The following is a 20,191-nucleotide window of genomic DNA, read 5'->3' as shown; positions in this document are numbered from 1 at the left end:
CCATTGTTCGCGGGCGGGGGGTGCCGCTGTGGCGCAGCTGCCTCGGGCGGGTCGCGCCGCTCCGTGCCGCGCAGGGAGAGCCGCCGCAGCGCGGCCCGGGTCCGGAGCACGCGGTGGGCGCCGTGCGGCTACCGGTGGCGCGGCCGCTTTGCGCGGGGCCTGGCCGGTACGGCTCCGCGGCGATCCCGGGGCGGGATGGGGCTGGGGGCGGCCCGAAGGAAAGTTGTTGTGCGGGGCCCTGTTTCCGCTGGGCCGTTCGTGAAATGGTGGCGCTTCTTGGCGAGCGGGGCGGTGATTCGCTGCGTTTGGCGAGGTGTTGTTTTGTGCTTTGGTCTGCGTCCTTTTAAAGCGTAGCTGTGAGCCTCAGGGAGCCGGGAGGTTCTCCGTGCTGCAAATATTTGAGAATTTGCTGCTGCTCGGATCAGGGTGCGATCGGTGCCTGCCGTTACTTTCCTGGTTCGCGTGGTTTTTACCAAGTTAATGGGAAGCAGAATCCTTTTCCCAAAGAGAATCTGTAACTGGTTTTAGTCAGGAAAGTAAGCAGGAAAAGGACCCGATTTTAAACTTTCACTGCGAATTTATAATTGATGCACATGGAAACAGCTGGGCAGCGTGAGAGGAGTTTGAGTTTCTTTTCCAATCTCTTGAAATGCTCTCTAGTACATCTTTTATTTTCTGTAGAAATGCTTTAGGAGGGTGGGGGGAGGGGCAAGCAGTTTTTCCCTTGCATTTTCTGCGTGTTGGGACAAATTGCCCAGGCCAGCAGCACCACTTTCTGTTCCTCTGGAGGGTTTTGAACCAGAAGTGAATTGGCTCCTTAAACGCGTTGTAAGGAGCTATCGGTCTCTGGGCCATACTTGCTTTCTGTCCCTACGCTGCAGACTTTGTGTCATCTCTGTGGCTTTAGCAATGTTTTTGGCAAATGCAGCGTCAGGGTTAAGTTGTGTGCCAAACCATGGAGCGGTTCAGGTTGGAGGAGCCCTCTGAAGACAGTCTGCTTCCAGCTCCTATGTGCAGTTTGTGCGGGCAGCTGGAAGAGAACGTCATGCAGAGCATGTGAGCAGGGAGTTGGATACATGCTATAAATGTATTTTACCAACTGCTTCGTTTAGCCATGGTTGCTTAGATTCAGTGAGAAGCTGCTGTGTGCATTCAGCTTGAAGATACCATGGGCTTCTCTGTTTTGAATGGAGTTCAATCAATACCCAGTTTAGGAGTTTGTGAATAAGCTGTCAGAACTTGAGAGCTGGAGGAAGTTGGCTGAGGGTTTTCTTTCTTTTTTATTTTTAAAGATCATTTTGATTTCACTTTTTATGTGAAAAGGGCATTTGGAGTCAAATGTTTCTTTAGGCCTCATGTTAATTTCCATTTGATGCTGTCACTTTGCCTTCTGTCAAAGCCTTGTGCCTAACGTTGTTGCTTAGAATGGTGGTTTTTCTGTGTCCCAGCAGAAAAGGAACTTGAAGAACAGGCGAAGCACTTGAGATAATTTGTGCCTAGGTAGTGTTTTTCAAGCAGTCCCTGCAAGGCTACTGAAAGCACAGCTGTTTACAGAATCATCTCTGGTGACCTCAGCTCAGCTTCACAGCAGGGAGAAAAGGTTTGATATGTGTCTAATTGTGCTGAGGAAACAGAAAAGCAAGAACTGCGTTGTGCTGCCTGTGCAGAGGTGATGTTTGCATAACGTGCTGTTCTGTGGGCTGTTTGAGAATACAGAGGCAAACTGGAGGATTTGTGTGTGCAGAAGTCCGTGTATTAATTGTGATTGTCTGCTTCTCTTTCAGATTGAAGCAAGTGAATTCTGATATAACTCAGCTTTGTTAGAGGGCTTTTTTTTTTTTTTTAAAGAAAAAAAAAGTTGATCCACAGTGCATCAGAGCAAGTTACTACTTTACTTTTGAGTGACTTACAGGTGCTTGCCTGCATTGCAATAAAGGACTCATATATTGAGCAAGACTTATTTATCTCTTCATTTTGGAGAGTCTAATAAACTGTTATTACAGTTTCTGTACTGACTTTCAAAGTTTTGAAGTCTAAAAAGACATCTTTAAACATAGAAACATGAGCACGGCCAGAACAGAGAACCCTGTTATAATGGGTCTATCCAGTCAGAATGGGCAGTTGAGAGGCCCTGTGAAACCCAGCGGGGGCCCAGGAGGTGGAGGCACACAGACTCAGCAACAGATGAACCAGCTGAAAAATGCCAACACGATCAACAACGGCACCCAACAGCAAGCACAGAGCATGACCACCACTATTAAGTGAGTATTGGTATCGAGTGCCTTAAGAGTAATGCTTACATGAGTGATGCCTTCTGGGAACGTGCTTCTAAAAAGTTTGCTTCTGTTTTATGGTGTTGATGACAGAAGTGTCCTAGAATGTGTGATATGAAAAGAAAGCTGTCTTTCCAGGTGTGAGCTTCTCACTGACGTTTACCTTTGCAGTTTATTTGTTGTGAAAATTGAACTTGATGCTTTGCTTTTTCAGAACGTGTGGCTGCTTGTCAGTGGCAGCCCACTGAGCAGCAGCATCCTGTTTTCTTTGCCCATTTTAAGTGGTGTGGGAAGGAACAGAAATGTAAGACAAAGGAGGAAGCACAGCCTAATCTCAGTCCAGTTTTGCTTGCTGTGGGGTTAGTTGTTGCAGATCTCTTGTGGTGAGAAACTCTTCCCAGTTGGTTCTCTTTTGTCATGGAACGTAAATGGTGGTGTTGCATTCCCTGTGTAACACTCCAATTTCAATTAGAGCCTAAGGGATCATATCAAGGTGGTACCTTTATGACGCTCTTGTTTGTTTCTCTTCTCCCATCAAACTGCTGTTGGAAGTGTGCTAATGATTCGTGCTGGTTGGAAATTCCCTCAGATCTGTGAGGTTTGAATGTTACAATCGCAGGTCACTTTTTTCCTCCCATAGTTGCCACTCCTCCCAAGCAACATGAATTTCTGTTTTGCTGCTCAGTTATTGGTGAAGAAAATCTGTGCTGGAGAGAGTGTGTCATGGGATGCTCTTGCTCTTTATGTTTGCTGAGCTCATATTCAGTTGTGTTTTTAAACAGGGTTACTACCCAAACTGAGGGGCAGAACTCGTCAGAAGTCATCAGAACTGATTTCTGACTGGGACTGGGGAGGAGGAGAACTTGTGCTCTTCCATGTGGGTCTTTTCAGAGGGGAAAAGTGCCTGAATCTCACTGAGAGTCAAATTGAGAACATGTTCAACATGTAGTGTGTGTTCACTTGGTTTTCTCCCCAGAAATATTTTCATCTTACATTACTCATGGGTATAAAATAGACAGTTCCTGAACTCAGAAATGTGGGTCTTTTTACTTTTTAACACCAGTAGTAGAAAATACCTGTGTGGATTTATTACTTTGACAATGCTCTGTCAGAGCTCACTTTGAAACCTGTGTTCTTGTGGGTTGATTCAGTGGCCCAAAAATGGGGCTGGAATCATGACAGGACACAGATTTCCCAAGTTTGCTTTGCACTTGGCAGGCTGCTCAGTGCCTTTGTTTACCATTTCCTGCCTGTTGCATCCCACTTTGCTCAGAAGGGACTGGAGCTTGTACTTGCAGATGCTTTCAGCACACAGGAGCTGAAAATATTACATGTTAATCACTGTTGCCAAGAAAATCAGAATGCAAAACAGAGTTGCTAAACCAGCCTTTGTTTTTGTTTGTTTCTTTTGCTGTAGACCTGGCGATGACTGGAAGAAGACTTTAAAACTCCCTCCAAAGGATTTGAGAATCAAAACTTCTGTAAGGATGCTTGAATTGCAGGAATGGAGGTTGTGGGAGAAGCTGCAGTGAACCAGTCGTATAAGATCCATAGCACTTAAACTTTTTCTCAGCTGTTTTAAATGAGAAATTGCTTTGTAAAATTAATTTGGTCTCTTAAAATTAGTTGCTTCTTAGCATTAGATGCTTCTTTTGTGAAGCTCAGTAATTTAGTTTAATTATTTCTTATCACTCCTGCAGCTTGGGTCCAATGCCTTCTGCAAGGCAGAAATCAAAAGATGTCCTGTAGATTCACAGGAGTGTTTTTGGGTTTTGGAAAATTGATCATTCTGCACTGTGTGATACTGCATGGAGAAGTGAGAACTCGTGTCTAGTAGTGGAACATGCTTTCTGATCTTCCTGCATGAGCAGCCTCTCCTCTGCTCTGGCTGATGGCTGTGGTTGTGTGACCTAATCTTATGGATGTGCTTTTTCTGCTTATCCAGGACGTGACCTCCACAAAAGGAAATGAGTTTGAAGATTACTGTTTGAAACGGGAGTTGCTGATGGGAATTTTTGAAATGGGCTGGGAAAAGCCATCTCCTATTCAGGTTGTTAAAATAAACAGACCAGTTCTAAGCAACAGCTTAATTCTTACAAACTCACTGATGTTACTTGTGCTTAAATGGTGAACACTTGTGTCATGGCTTGGGGAACTGGGGGTTTGAACAGCAGGATTCTGTGACTGCAGGAGGGAAGAAACACTGGTGTCCAAGTAAATCATAGCTGTTGGCTGACAAAGAGATTGGCATTGACTGAGATTTTAGAGAAACCAACGTCTCCTTCTCACTCTGGAGGCATCAGTGTGTTCCTCATTCAGTAGCATCAGTAGTGATGGCAGTCACAGGGAGAACAGGGCTGTTCTTACACATTTCCTGGGAAACTTTGATTTGCTGTAGGTTGCATATCAGTTGTTACAGGGGTATCTGTATGGCCTTATCACCATTCTTGGCTTTTTTATCGTAAGCATCTGGAAGGAGTCATAATGGAGATTATAGGAGAGAGAGTAATGTGTCAGTAAGTTTTCTGTCCCTTCCTCTTGCTTTTAAGAGTTGTTTTATGAGTAACTGTTGATGTGTGTGAAATTGCTGTTGGGGGCAAGATAGTGTCAGTTTTGTTTTTAATTGTGGCTTGGAGAGTTATCATTGAGAGCTGGGCCACTTTGTCTGTAAGGAATGGAGAAAGCTATGGCTTATTTCTAACATATCTGCTTTGAAACAGATTCTAACATCACCTTTTCCAAATGAAAAGATTGTAGATACTTGGGTTGTTCAGGTGTTGCTGCAAAAGAAAGCAAAATGAAGAATACATGTGGCCTGAATATGAATACTGCATGGCTGAAGTCTCAAAACCAGCAGGCTTTCTTTTGAAAAGTCTGTCACAGAAGCGTGCAGGTTGGGAATTACATGGGCTGATGCATTTCCAGCATTGAGAGATGTGCATCTTTTTCTGTTGGAGGAGTTTGCAAGTGTCTGTCGCTGCCTCCTCAATTTTTTTTCTCTGATTTTTTTTTTAATTACTTTTTGCTGATGTGTCACTATGGGTTTCCCATGCTTGCAGTGTCCTGTCCAGTGACACTGGGCAGGATAAGAACTTTATTTGGGACACTGGGAGCAGAAGTATTGTGTGATGTTGGAGAGCTCTTTGCTGATAGGTTTAACTCTTTCCCACTGCGAGTGCGCAGTACTTGCAGGATGTTCTGTTCACAGAGTAAACACATAATGTTACACTGTTAGTGAGGAGAGGTGGATTTTGCTCATCTCTTCAGTGAGCCCAGCTCGTGATTGTTCATGCATTGACTGTCATTGCAGGAGGAGAGCATCCCCATTGCTTTATCTGGTAGGGATATCTTGGCTAGAGCGAAAAATGGAACGGGCAAGAGTGGAGCCTACCTCATTCCCTTACTTGAACGGCTAGACTTAAAGAAGGACAACATACAAGGTCAGTTGGGACGGGTCTGCCTGAGCTGCATGCGGGTGGTGGTGGTGCTCACTGTCTGGACTTGAATCCAAAGCTGGTTGATGAAATGCAGTGATGTAGGTTGTCTGCTTGTACTTGTAAAGCAAGGATGTGGGGAATGGTGGAGGGAAGGTGGAATTGTCAAAGTTGTACGGTTCATTTAAGGAACTTGAATTGGAAGCGATCTTCCAGGCTTTACCTTCCTGCCCCAAAAAGTGGATTTGGAGTAATAAACAAGTGTGGTGGCTGGGAGAGCTGTGTGGAGCGAGTGTCGGGGGGGGGTGTTTGGCATTTATCTTGTTGTAAGCAGCTGCTAGGAGTTCTGTAGATATCTATCAGGATATCCATAGTGGAACTGCAACACTGTGAAACGTGGCTTTTGTGAAGCTTCCGTGTTCTGCAGGGAAGTATTGAAGACTGTGTGTTGGTAGTAATCCATGCTGTACTTTTAACTTTCAGCAATGGTGATTGTTCCCACCCGTGAGCTAGCCCTGCAGGTCAGTCAAATCTGTATCCAAGTCAGCAAACACATGGGAGGTGCCAAAGTGATGGCAACAACAGGAGGAACCAATTTGCGAGATGACATAATGAGGCTTGATGATACAGGTTGGAGCACTTTGCTGCATTACAATCACTGTTTGTTTGGGGCTTTTGTCCTGAGTCAGAGAATTTGTACTTTTCTCTTATGCCTGTGTTATTGTTTGCTTGTTAGAAAATAGTTTGTGATGTGTCTTTGTCGCAGTATTTAGTTATTTTCTCAAACCCTTGGTATAAAACATGTCTCTGAATGCTGGAAACACTGCCTGAGTTGCCTTAACTTTTTTTTTTTTTTGCTCTTCTGACTCCACAGTGCATGTGGTGATAGCTACCCCTGGAAGAATCCTCGATCTCATCAAGAAAGGAGTAGCAAAAGTTGAGCATGTCCAGATGATAGTATTGGATGAGGCAAGTTGCTCACCTTGAAACACTTTTCACTTTAAAAGGTTAAAGCAGTAATGTGTCTTAGCCAGCCACCTCGTTATGCACAGCAACAAGTAGCTTTGCTTGAGGATATCAAACTAACTCATTTCTTGGTGTTTTGAGAAGGTATTTTGGCAGAAGAAGGGAATTTTTTAGGAAAGCCACCTAAGAAAGTTTTACTTCTCTGTTTACTTTTTTGTTGCTGTGGAACAGATGAACAGTCACTTCTGAATAGAGGGAATGCATTTTGTTTAGTTTCAGTGCATAACTGAAACTAAACAAAACTGGGTGGTGCTTAGCACAAGTTCATATAAACTGATTGTATAGAACCACAGAATGGCCTGGGTTGCAAAGGAGCACAATGATCACCCAGTTCCAACCCCCTGCTGTGTGCAGGGTCACCAGCCACCAGACCAGGCTGCCCAGAGCCACATCCAGCCTGGCCTTGAATGCCTGCAGGATGGGGCATGTGATTTGTGAATGTCTAAGAGATTACAGGCTTCTGAGTGAGAAGGTTGAGAAAACAATTGTGTGAAGGCTCTTGGATTTTATTTATTTTTCTTTAATTTGATTCTGTTTTGAAAACAGTTTTGAAAACCAGGAAATGTAAACTTTCTTTAAGTGGTGAATCCTGTTTCCAGCAGCTAAATCAGATGTCTCTTAGAGTGTAGCATTTAATCCAAAGGGAGCAATCCCATCATGAAGCTGGAGAGGAGGCTATTCCTGGTGATCTTTTCCTCCTGCAGTGTAACACTACCAGGAGACTGGAATCTTGTCCCATCTCTTTAATGTCTTGTCTTGTGCTTCTGTTGTTACAGGCAGATAAATTGCTGTCTCAAGATTTTGTTCAGATAATGGAAGACATTATTCTTACGCTACCTAAAAACAGACAGATTTTGCTCTACTCAGCCACTTTCCCTCTGAGTGTACAGAAGTTCATGGTGAGTGCAGCTGGAATCTCTGACACACGATGTGGCGTTGTGCACAGGGTGCTGCAGTGAGTGCTGTGTGGTTGCTGCTATTATTTATGCACCCCTGCTTTTTTGATTTCATATATCAGCCTAAATATGGGATAAAAGGTAACTGCTTTTAGTGTGGCCTGGTGCCTTGGAGTTGCAAGTAATCTTTCTTGACATTTGACCTGCCCTCTCTTATGGCAAATACGGAGTGGCTGGGAAATGCATTCTTGCCTTGGAGGAATGGAGGCGTGCCAGAGGATCGGGTGTCTTTATGCTGCTTTGCATGTAGATTCGCCTGCCTGATTTTTCTTTGTCTTTCAGAATTCCCATTTGCAGAAACCCTATGAGATTAATCTGATGGAGGAGCTGACCTTGAAGGGAGTTACTCAGTACTATGCCTACGTCACCGAGCGTCAGAAGGTTCACTGCCTCAACACGCTGTTTTCCAGGGTAAGAGATAGGGCCAAGAACCTACAGAAGCATTTTGCCCCTTCAAAATGAATAATAAGACTTAAGGTGATGGAGGTTTTTCCTTGACAAAATGCACTAATGCTGCTGTATAAGCTGAAATTAGAAATGATTCTTGTCCTGCACTTTTGTGGTGCAAAGCTTTGCAATTTTTTCCCCCTGTTGTTCAGAAATATATATGGTATGAATTGCTTGCAGCTCCTGTTCTCCCTTCTTTTTGAAAGGGATTTAGATGCACGCCTTAGATTTGCTGTTAAAATTCTGTGTTTACTGAATGCTGTGATTATATGTCCAGCTCCAGATCAACCAGTCGATCATTTTCTGCAACTCCTCTCAGCGGGTTGAATTGCTAGCCAAAAAGATCTCCCAGTTGGGCTATTCCTGCTTCTACATCCATGCTAAAATGAGGCAGGTAAGTATGAGGTTACAGCAGTTGCTGCCTAGGTTCTTCTCAGCTCTACTGCATAGCTGAACAAAGTCTCAGGCTTGCTTTAAATTTACCTGTCCTCTGAAAATGTATTTTGTTTTGGTTCCACTTTGTGTCCTAGACATTTTCTGCACTTAGCTCTTTCCAAACTGATGAGTTGGTATTTAGGAATCCGAACAGAGCAGTACTCAGCTGAGGTGAGCACACAGCATGACTGCAAGCAGCACTTCTTGCTCCATGCTGTAGGGCAATCTGAGAAGTCGGGGAGGCAGCTTTGATCAGAGCTCTTAGTAGAAGTGCCAACTACTGCATAGCAATTTGGCACCTGTGGCCTTGCCATGAAAAATATCAACGTGGCCTTGGTGCACAAGGACTTACATGACTTGGAGAGTAGCTCACATCCTCAAGCTTCATGCTGTAGCTTTCCTTGTTAGCCAGTGAACTGGGGTATCACAGGAGGTCGAAGTGATGTGCACAAGGCAGTAGGACTTTAAAATATTTTTCATTTTGTAAGTAAGCAAGAACAAAAGAAAGCAACAGCTTTAATGGTAACCTAGCTGTTTATTGGCCTGACAGATAAGACAAACATTTGCTGGGTTATATGTGGAGCAGGAATTGAAGCAGAAGTGAAGGTGATGTCAGTGTTGAGGACACAGATGTGCTGATGGGTTGCTTGAGACCTGATTTTTCATTTCTCTGATTTGTCAATAGTTCATCTTTCTGGTAAAAATGGTGGTTGGTTGTTTGATGGGATGCTGCAACTTGTTCATTTCTCTCTCTGGAAATGATACAAGTTAATCTTTGCATGGTCCGGAGTGGCTTGTTGATAAGAGGAGAGGCTGCACAGACACTTGGCTCATCCATCACTGACTGATCCAGTGGTGGAAAACACGCTGCCTTGGAAAATGGAGTTACTGCAAGTTTTAAAGGAAGGATGTTTCCAGATTTTATGTAAATGCTCACAAATACATTTTTAGGATGTAAGATATTAATACATAGAATTTGGCACGGGGCTGGGAGAGATGATGGTCAAAGCATTGGGAATGGAGATACGCTTTGGGCACCAAAAAATTCTGGTGTTGAGAAGTAGAACGAGCAGCTTTGAGTCAGCTGGTGTTCATGAGGAGGTGAGGGTGGGATTTGTGGCTGTAAATTGAGTACTCAGCTGCAAGTCGAGCTGTTCTTTAATTGGATTTTTCCTGCTGTGTTTCCAGGAGCATCGCAACCGCGTGTTCCATGATTTCCGAAATGGCTTATGCCGCAATCTTGTTTGCACTGGTAAGAGTTCCTTTGCATTTCTCTGTTTCTGAAGGTTGTGATGGAGTAGCCGTTAGCCCAGGTATAACAGATCAATTGTTTAGTGATAAAACTTATCTGTTTTAGTAAGAGAATTTTTGTCATACTTGTGTGTAATGGGCTGCAGTGCTCCTGAATCACAGAATGGCCAGGGTTGGAAGGGACCTCAAGGATCACAAAGCTCCAACCCCCCTCCACATGCAGGGCCACCAACCTCCACATTTCACAGCAGCCCAGGCTGCCCAGGGCCCCATCCAGCCTGGCCTTGAACACCTCCAGGGATGGACGGGGCATCACAGCCCCCCCCCTTAGCAGCTGTTCCAGCACCTCACCACTCTCTGTAAAGAACTTTCACCTGACATCCAACCTTAATCTTCCCTCCCTCAATTTAAAACCATTTCCCCTTGTCCTGCAGTTATCTACCCTTCCAAAGAGTTGATTCCCCTCCTGTTTGCAGGCTCCCTTTAGGTACTGCAGGCTGCAATGAGGTCACCCCGCAGCCTTCTTTTGTCCAGGCTGAACAAGCCCAGCTCCCTCAGCCTGTCTTCATAGGGGAGGTGCTGCAGCCCCTGATCATCGTTGTGGCTCCTCTGGACCCTCTCCAACAGTTCTCTGTCTTTCTTGTCCTGGGGGCTCCAGCCCTGAATGCAGTGCTGCAGGTGGGGCCTCATAAGAGCAGAGCAGAGGGGGGCAATCACCTCCCTGTCCCTGCTGGCCACCCCTCTGCTGATGGAGAGGCATAGAGGCTTTCTCTTGTAGTCAAACCATGGTGGTGCAGCATGTTAACAAATCCTTTCATTGTGGTCATACTTTGTATTTCAGTTATGTTTTCTGTATGTTCTAACTTTTGAGTGTTCTGTAAATTGCTGGATATGAAATAGGAGCACTGTAGGTGGAATGGTGGCTAGGATTATTGAATAATGATTTACTGATTCCATAAATGTTTGTAGTTCATTTTTTCTAAATGCTTTGCAGTTTTGATTGCTCTGTATATGACCTGAGTTATCTTAGAGCTGCTAACAAAACTCACTTGAAATGAAACAGAAAGTTAAGTTAGTGGGATGTAGCTCACATTTAAGTCTGTTGTGATAATGGCAGTGCATGCCTTAATTGATGAGGTGCTTATATAAGGTGACCAGCTCAGAAATAGACTCCATGTGCAAAAACTGGCTTGGTGTGAATTACTTCTGTTGACCTAGATCTGAAGATTTGATGTCTTGATAGTTCTTATTTTATTATGCTTAAAATGGATAAAGAGCAGGAGGATGCTGTAACAGAACTGTATGCAAAATGTCTTGATATACAGAGAGCTTATCTTTAGGAACTAGTCCTAACCCATGTTCAGAAATGTGCATTTCCTAAATTTCCCAGCCCAGCATTAGATTTCCTGGAAGTTAATGCTCTCTGTGACCTGGGTTGTCTTTCAGATCTGTTTACCCGAGGTATTGATATCCAAGCTGTGAATGTGGTGATAAACTTTGATTTTCCAAAGCTGGCAGAGACTTATCTCCATCGTATTGGCAGATCAGGTGAGAGGAGAGAAACATCTTTGAGGAATGACTGTGCTGATAGCTGTAACGTTCCTTAGGCTTTGGCTGGATTCTTTCTGTTACTGTACTTGATAATTATTTTGAGTAGCTTTGTTTTTTCTCTGATGTTTACTTACAGGCACCATCTCATAGGATTTTCTTCACAAATACCCGAGTAAATGGCTGTGCTCTTTAAACGAGCCTGAAGAGCCTAGTCCAAAAAAAAAAACAAAAAAAGAAACAAAAAAAGAGAATGAGGGGGGAAAAGGCACCTTTTGCTTTAATTCCATGACACTTGCCAATGTTTATTGTTTGCAGTTTGGGAAGGTTGTGTATTGAAAACGTGGTTTCCATGGGTTTTTAAGCGTGGTGGGTCTTGTTTGTCTGTTGGTCTCCAAGTGCTCCAAGGTGTTTGTGGTGTCAGGTACGTGCTGAGAATGGCAGTGAAGAACAAACCTGCTCACACAGTTCCATGCTGCAGTAGTGGAAGGCTTCTACTGGTAGTAGGAAGTCCTTAGCAGATGTTGGTGTGAGCTCACAGGTCCAGGTGGACATTTATAAGCAGGGAGCTGTGTTAGCAGCACTGCAGAATCTTTTCAGTTGACCTCCTGTGACTCAGTCTGAGTTTCTTTCTTGAGGTCGCTTTGGACATCTCGGCCTGGCCATCAACTTGATCACCTATGATGATCGATTCAACCTGAAAAGTATTGAGGAGCAGTTGGGAACTGAAATCAAACCCATACCAAGCAACATTGACAAGAGCCTTTACGTGGCAGAATACCACAGTGAACCTGTAGAAGATGAGAAACAGTAACCATGTGCGTATGTGCTGACTTGGAGTTGTGTTGGAGTGATGCTGTGGGGGAGGAGGGGAAACTGCTGTGCTGAGGTGGTTGGGATGTGAAAACAAGGGTTTGAAGTAGGCTGTCAGAGGAGATGGGGGGATCCTGTCTAGGAATCCTGTGTAGAGACAGGATGGCTGTGAGCAGCTGAGTGAATTCTGTCTGTATTTCTTAGCTAAGAGGAGTACGGGCAGAAAGTGATGATTAGAAGGGTGAGGAGAGAACACAGCTCTCCTAAGAACAAAGCACCAACAGAACAGCCTGCTCGCCTCAGCAGCTGAGAGAAGCAGGTTCAAGCCATGGGTGCCTCATTTGTTTTGCATCCTTTGATTCATACAACTTTTGCAGTAAGCACAGCAGGTAACAGAGCTGTAATTCATCTGTGTTGCCACTTGAGGTCTACATAACATAAAAAGAAAATGAGGTTTCTTTGGCAAGGACTTTGGAAGTGTGACTTTTTGATGGCTGTCTGAGGAAAGAAGGCTGAGTCGGTTCACAATCCAAGGAAACTGTTATTCTCACAGCCACAGCAATCAGGCAGTATTTGATCTGCTGCTTGTTGAGATGCTACAAACCATTTGGGTTGAAGGGAGTTCTGTGGTGTATCTTCTCTTAGAGATCACAAGTTAAGAATTCTAACAAAGCTGCTGAAATTGCTCTCTGTTGACAAAAAAAATTGCTGAAGAAACAGTCTGTTAATTAAAATGGAAATTAAAACAAAGCCTGTATCTCTTTGAAATAACTCGAGGCCAGCCCTAGCCAGCTGGTCATTCAGGTTGACCTGTGGCCTCTACTTTGCTGGCTGAGCTTTCTCCATGTTTTAGAATGAATAAAGCAAAGCAAACGGTGAAGCTGGGCAGGGTTCTTGGGTGGCTTCCTTGGGGGGAGAAGTTGGGTGGTAGAGGCACATCTGAGGGGCAGTGGTTGAACTGCACCCCATGGCGGCGGCTTTTGTGCAGCTGCCCCACAGTCAGCGTGATTCAGTTGTTAGGTTTTGCACAGAGCTGACTTATTGCAGGTTGTCATTTGTGTATTTATTTATTCAGGCTTTGACTACATATGCCAGAAGGTGAAGCCCTTTGATCCACATCTGTGACACATCATTTCTCTGGGGATACCCTTCTCTTTGTGGGTTTTTCTTCGTCTTTTCATTTTGGAACTATGAAGACTAAAGAGCTCGGCCTTTTTTCTTTTTAAATTTGGCAGCAAGGAAGAAAGAAGATGAAAGGAGGAATGTCTTTTTGTTTTTCCACTCGTTTGCACTGTGTGCTGATTGAACATTAGTTGCACTAACTGCTGGTTTTAAATTTTTTTTTTCTTTGGGTGGGAGGGGCAGCAAGGGAAGAAGAGAAACCCTGGAAAGAGAAGAATCTTTGAACACGAGCTTGTCTGCGATTTCAAATTCTCCAACCGTCGACTGAGTGCATTTCAACTTCTCCCTGGTTACTCATCTGTTTTGAAGCTAAAGAGCTTGTTACTTATTCGTGCAAAGTGCCTTATGCTATGAGACCATTCAGAACATCACCTTTCTGACGCAGCCCGAGGAGTCAGCCGCCGTTTTTGGTTTCAGGTCAAAGTTCCCCTCTCTCCCCCCTCTCTTCCTCTCCAAGTACTCGAGGCCAGGGCTGTGAGGTGAAACTTATTGGTAATACTACTTTGTCTTCAACTTCTGTTTCCTTTTTGTTTTTTTTTCTTTAGTTGGAGGAGTTGATATGCATCTGCAGTTCACCCACACTGTAAATACCTGTATTTAAAACAAAACCAACTTAAAATCTGGGCTGATTAGGTGCAGCATCGTAGCTCCAGAAGGAAAGAGTAGCCTGTCATCTCTTGCAGGAGCCATAAGAAAACCCCTATGCTCTAGCAGAACACTAAAGACTGGTTACCATAAGTCTCCATTAGTAGTTCCAGCACTTGATATGTAGACTTGTTTCAGAGCCGTGGCCCTCTTTCCTCTGGTGCAGTGTGTCCCATAGAAAATCAGATGTGTATATTGTACAAACTTTGTAAATATTTTTTTTTTTCCTGTTTGGGTTCATATATAACTTTTTTGTTCTTTTTTTTTTTTTTTTTTTGATGAAGGTTGCTGGGGTTAAAGGGATTTGACTGATTATGGGAGCAGCTAAAGATGAGAGGGGCTCAGTTTTCTGCAACACTAAGCGATGAGAAATGCTGTGAGCAGGGCAGCCTCCACGTGTGCCCCTGGTTGGGGTGGGTTTGCTCCGCTGTCAGCAACGCTGCCGGTGCCACTCGTGTGGAGGAGATCATTTGCGAGGCCCTGAGGTCTCAGCAGTCTGTGGCTCAGCTCGTTTGAGACGCTCTTCAATTTTCCCCTTAGAAACTTCAGGAACTTGGCAAGCTCTGAAGGTGCCACGAGCCGCGTTCTGCGTGGCACGAGGGGATGCGGCGGGTGTCAGCGCTGCTGAGCAGGATGTGCGTAAGGTGTGGATTTGGGCTTAAACCATAGGAAACTGAGATGCGTGAACGGACAGTTCTGGAGCTCGATGGGAACGATTGATTTCCTGCAGCGTTGCGTATTTTCTGCCCAGCACGACCTCAGTACAGACGTTTGGTGAGCAGGGCAGGTGAAGCCCTGTCCGTGTGCCTGGGGCTGCAGAGAGCTGCTCGCCATCGCTCTGTTCAGGCACCGCTTGCTGCCTGTCGCTGGGACGCCTCCTGGTCAAACGGTGTTGCTTTAAATTGTGCCCCTCCCAACATGCTTGATGTTTGGCCTGATCTCCAGGCAAAAGGAGTGAGACAAATCAAACTGTAAACTTTTAAAATTCCCTTTTAGCCTGTTCAACAACAGCGTCAGGAGGCACCTGGACGAATGCAATCCCTTTTGCTCATTTATTCTGTATACAGATGCTGCACTCACACTATGCTTGCTTACTTTGAGGCAGGAATTAATTAATTGTCTTAATTTCTCCCTTTTTTTGACCCCTCCCACACTTTTTTCTGTTGTTTTGAGTATGATTGGAACCAAAAGGCATACTTTCCTGTCCTTTTCCTTGAGGAACACACTCACCAAACCAGGTGCCTCCTGACAACAGCTTTACAAAATGATGGAAAGGGTGTTTTTTTTTTTGTTTTTTTTTGTGTCAGCAGTGACTCCGTAACTGTAGCAAATGCTGCACTAGAGTACAAACTCAAGAGCTTGGTCACAGACACTCTGTGAGCCACACAGCTTACATTTGACTGGCAGGTACTAAATGTAAACAACTTTGGGGTGCTGGGAGGGGGGGGGGGGGGGTGGGACTTTGTGGGTGCAAACTTTGACCAAAAGTAAAATCTTGCTCTTGTACTGCAGCCAGCTTATAATTTTTCCAGAGAGTCAGAAGAGGGATCGTTTTAGTGCAACAAAGACATGACAGATGTAAATACAAGTGTAGGATCTTGGTGGGGCACACGCGTGTGACAAGAACAGGACAGCAGCGTGGGGTGAGGTGCGTGTGCTCTGCTTGATGGGGGCAGTGAGCCCGGTGCCATGCTCTGATGGTCCCTCTTGAAGCACAGAACTTTTAAATGGAAAGTATTACTTTAAACTTGGCCTCTTATTGAGGATTGGCACTTACCTGAATATCGGGGGCACCATTTCTAGGCGGCTTCCAGTGCTGAAGGAAGCAGCCTATTCTTGGTGCTAACAGGCTATCTCCAACTGATGCAAACGGAAAGATGCTCCAAATGACTAGGGTAAGCCTAGGGTTTTTTTTCCTTTGTTTGTTTTTCTCCCCGAGATCAATTGTGAATCAATTTTGGCTTCTTGAGATTCCTTGTGACACCCTGTTCTTTTTCTGGTCGTGCCAGCCTTTGCATTTGTGCATTGCTTGGAGCCAGTCTCTTCAGCAGAGGAGCCCTTGGGCCAAATACTTCCTCTGACAAAGATGGCATCGATAATAATATGAGTAATTCTGCATTTTTTCCTCCCAGAAGTCTAAAACTCCTTGAATTGAGGTGAAATGGCCGCAAAGAGATGGACACCAATCTGCAGCCAATTTATTCCGATCAGCTGCAGGCTGGCCTCAGGGTGCAGCTCTGTAGGGCTTTCCCTCGGGGGGGTGGGGGGTGGGTTGGTCTCCAATAGGTATTTTAATTTCCAGAATGAGATGGGAGCATCTTTCCTTTGCGCTCTGCGACTTGTTGTTGTTGTGGGTAAGAACACGGAAGCTCGGTATGAATTTGTCGTACACACGTTGGTATCAAATCATCTCATTCTGATTTTGATTTTGATTTTTTTTACTCGGGTTGGGGGAGGGTGTCTGCTCTCAGGATTTAAAAATGCTTCGCGCATTGTGATGGAAGTGATGGGGAGGGGGGCAGCCTGCAGCACAGCGCTGTGCAGCGGCTCCGTCCTGCAGGAGGCCGCAGTGCAGCTGAGCGCAGCGCAGCTCCCTTCTGCTGCCGCACAGTTGGGCACAACAGCCATTTCCAACTGCTGGGAACTCGCAGCCTCTTTAATTGGAGTTGATAATAAAAGGAGGGCTCTGGACCAAAGAGCATCTGGAGGCTGTGCTGCATCGTCCCCTGCCTTCGGCTCAGTTCCTGCGGCGTTGCTGACGTGTCTGCGTGGAAGCATTTTTAAATTCTGCTCTAGACGAAGTGAGGGAAGGGTAAGGGAGGGGTGGTGGGAGGGATGGGTTTATTAAGATACAGCCTTGCTGTATTTTAACCAATAATTAAAGGGAAGGGGTGGCAGGAGAAGAAAACAGTCATTGTTCCCGTTACAGAAAAAAAAAACAAAAAAACAAAAATAAAAGCAACTTTATTTGAAGAAAAAGATATTGCAGTTCAGGTGGGGCATCATAACCCACCGGTCCCTAGTCAGGAAGTTGAATGTTACTGTTAATCAGTGAACAACACGGACAAATCATTGCAAACTTTTGGGGGGGAGGGGAAAATTGGCGTTTGGTTAAATTGGTAATTGGCAAACTCTCCGGCGGAGCTGAGAATTGGTTGAGAATGTATTTCTGGATGCGTGTGTGTCGCAGCACCGACTCGCGGAGAGTTTCACGAGTTCAGAGTGCGAAAATAAGACATGATAAAATCCTGATTTTGTTGATTTAAACTCAATAAAAGCTCCCTGGAACACCAGCGTGGTCTCACGTCTTTCTTTGAGCGGTGCTGAGCCCCAGCCATGCTGCAGGGAGACACGGGGGGCATCCAGCCCACGGTTGGTGGTTCTGTGTGGTGCCATCGTGTGTGGAGAAGCTGCTGGGCTGCAATGGGAGCTGTGAGGGATCTGATGAGTGAGCAACAGACCCCGGGGGGTTGGGATGGACACAAGATCAGGGAATTCCACCCCCCTGCTGGGAGCTTCCCCAAGCGGAGGTTTGGCTTTGTGCCTTTAGCCATCGCTGTGCTGTGGGGCTGTAGGAGCTCCCAGTCCTCCTTCCTCAGCTCAGCTCATAGAGGTCATTGGTCACAAAGCCACGGCCAGCACTGCAGGTGGGAGAAGGCAGCCTTTGTTCCCTGATCAGTTCCTAATGCAAATGCCCCCTCGTTGTGGATCCTGCAGCAAGAGTATCATGGTGCTTTAAATTAGCACATGTGCTTAATAAAATACTTGTCAGCAGAACCTTTCTGAGTTTACATATGCTTCAACTGTTAGAGAATCAATCAGTATCCTTCATCCCGCACTGTTCATCCTGACCCTCACGTCCTCTGCCCGCGCATCCAAACCCACCTCATTGCACCCTGCATCCCAGAATCACGGAATGTCCTGAAGGATCATTGAGTCCACCTGGCTCTGCACAGGACCACCCTAAATCCTTCACCCTCCTTTTGCCTGCATCCCTCATCGTGCATCCTTCATCCCACCCCAGCACCACAACCCACACAGCCAGGTGGCCGCCTGCCCACACAGTGGGACCTCCATGGGGACGTGCTGGTCTGGGTGAGCCAAGCCCAGGGACAGGGTCTGGGGTGGCTCCAATGAGTCCCAGCTGTGCTAACAAAGCAGTGACTCCCACCTGCTGTGGGATGGGATCCCAGGGCAGGGCTGGTCCCAAAGCCTCTTAACCCTACTGGGGGCTGTTTATAGAGTTCCCGCTATTGGCTTCCCAACCTGCTTTTTCTGCTCTGTTTCCTGAGGCTGAGCACAGCCCTGAGGTGCCCCCAGCCCTGCAAAAGGGGACTGTGGGTGCTGCAGCCCCCTCTGCTTGCAGCGATGGAGGTGAGCAGGATGCAGCCATGCTCCTCCAGCCCCAGCGCTTCTTTCTGGGGATACAAAACAACAGAAGGTGCTGCTAGAATGGAAGAAATGCTTGAAATCTGTTCTATCTCACTTCCTTTTTTTTTAATCTTCTGTTGCAGGGCGACTGAGGGCTGCCATAAGGATCAGCCCAAACCTGAGAGCAGTTCCAGAAACAACAGGACCACAGAGGAGGTGTGTGCCTGCTGCTCCCCTGGAGGATGGCGTTCTGGCAGTGAGAAGTGCGAGAGGTGCTGGTGGTGGGGGGGGTTTCCAGCAGCCTTTCCCTGCTGGATCTGGGGGTCCTGGTGCTGCTTCCTGCTCTGGGCCACTCCCTGCCCTCCTGCATTGGGGTGCAGGGGCTCAGCACCCCAGAGTTGCTCTCTTTGCCCCTCTCTTCATGTCCTGTTGCAGCTCTTCTCCCAGAAGAAGGCAACCAGCCCTGTCTTCATCTCCCTGTTGAGGAGCTGCAGTGATGGAGCTCAGCCGAAGGATGCAGTGTGCCCTCCATGTAGAGCAGGGGCTGAGCTGATCCAACAGGCAGACCTCAGCTCTGCAGGTGAGTGCTGCATGCTGGTCCTCGGATGCAGCAGAGCCTCAATCCCCTGCACCCTGCCTGGTGTGGGCTCTGTACTCCCCAGGGCCCATTCCCTCTGGCTGTTGGCAGAAGCAGTGGCTTCCCTTGGTGGTGCTGGTTGGCCAAAGGCTGCCCCTTTGGGTGGGGTGCAGCTCCTCCAGCCTGTTTTCCTGGGTGTGGAGAAGCAGCGTGATGGTGAGCAGCGCTGTTGAATCGTGCAGGTGTGGCAGCTCAGTTCTCCGTTTGTGTTTCTTTAGCATCTTCCTGGGTGAAGGAGGTGGTGGCAGATTCCAGGGGCAGAAGCACCTCCGGGCTGTGAGGAAGGTGGGCGCTGCTTCTTGGCGGTACTCTACCCCCATATTGGAAGGTGGGAGGCAGGGCTTGGAGGGGCTGTGCTCAGTGTTCTGCAGCTCATCACTCGGGCAGAGGCCTTGATGTGCTGCTGCTGCTGGGGTGGGGAAAGTTTTCTTTACAGAGTCCCCTCTTGGCCACTGGGGGTGGCCTGGCTCCTCTCTGATGCTGGCCAGGTGTGGGTTGGGGGAACTCATCTCTGGGGTGGGATGGTGGTGGGAGGAGAGCTCACTATATACTGCTGTGAGGAAGGTCCTGAGCTTCGGTGCCAGGCTGGCTGCTTTTCCAGCTACCCACGTCTCAGTGAGTCTCTCTACCTTGGGGTGCTTGAAGAGCTTGTAGGTCCCCCCCCTTGTTCTGGATGAAGCTGTGCGTGATCTCCAGCAGCTGCTGCCTGGAGCTCAGGCAGGGAGCTCGGTCAGCATGCAGCAGTATTGAGTGCTGTCTGCCTTCTTTTCCTCCTCACCTGGGGCATATCAGTGATCTGCTTGACCTGCAGGATGCTGATGTACTTGGTGAAGGTCCCCATAGGAAGGATAACTTTAGAAAAAGGGAGAAGAAGAATGCAGTTGGTGGGGGGAGGGAAGGACGAAGCTGGTGGTGCAACTTTTCTTTTCTTGGCAGCTTTTGCTGTGAGCCTTGCTTTGGCTGAGAGGCCAGCCCTGCGCATGCTGCTTGGCATGTGCTTGTGGACTCTGCTCCCAGTCTCTGTTAAGAGCACAATTATGACTTAAACCAGTATAACTGGTGCTCCTGTATGCCTGATGCTGTGCAGAATCCAGCTGAGCGCCCCGCATGGGTGCTTGAGCTTTGACATATGGCAGTGTGAAGCTATGCAAGGAAATGTTTGAGCAAGTGCTC

General features: G+C 46.5%; 1 protein-coding gene across 1 annotated transcript; it reads left to right on the top strand.

Annotated features, from left to right (window-relative positions):
* Positions 1-235: 235 nt before the first annotated feature.
* DDX6 (DEAD-box helicase 6) lies at positions 236-13,878 on the top strand. Its single transcript, XM_042882428.1, has 13 exons — positions 236-2,261; positions 3,691-3,754; positions 4,219-4,323; positions 5,584-5,713; positions 6,191-6,337; positions 6,582-6,676; positions 7,510-7,632; positions 7,972-8,100; positions 8,414-8,530; positions 9,760-9,823; positions 11,269-11,370; positions 12,009-12,188; positions 13,259-13,878. Exons 1-12 carry the CDS (start codon positions 2,062-2,064, stop codon positions 12,182-12,184), a joined length of 1,452 nt encoding a protein of 483 aa, XP_042738362.1. The 5' UTR covers positions 236-2,061; the 3' UTR covers positions 12,185-12,188; positions 13,259-13,878.
* The last annotated feature ends 6,313 nt before the right edge of the window (positions 13,879-20,191 follow it).

This window comes from Lagopus leucura, unplaced genomic scaffold (assembly GCF_019238085.1).
Source record: "Lagopus leucura isolate 7727_CA_CO unplaced genomic scaffold, USGS_WTPT01 Super-Scaffold_100034, whole genome shotgun sequence".
Classification (NCBI taxonomy): domain Eukaryota; kingdom Metazoa; phylum Chordata; class Aves; order Galliformes; family Phasianidae; genus Lagopus; species Lagopus leucura.
This window is presented reverse-complemented; position numbering and strand designations above follow the sequence as displayed.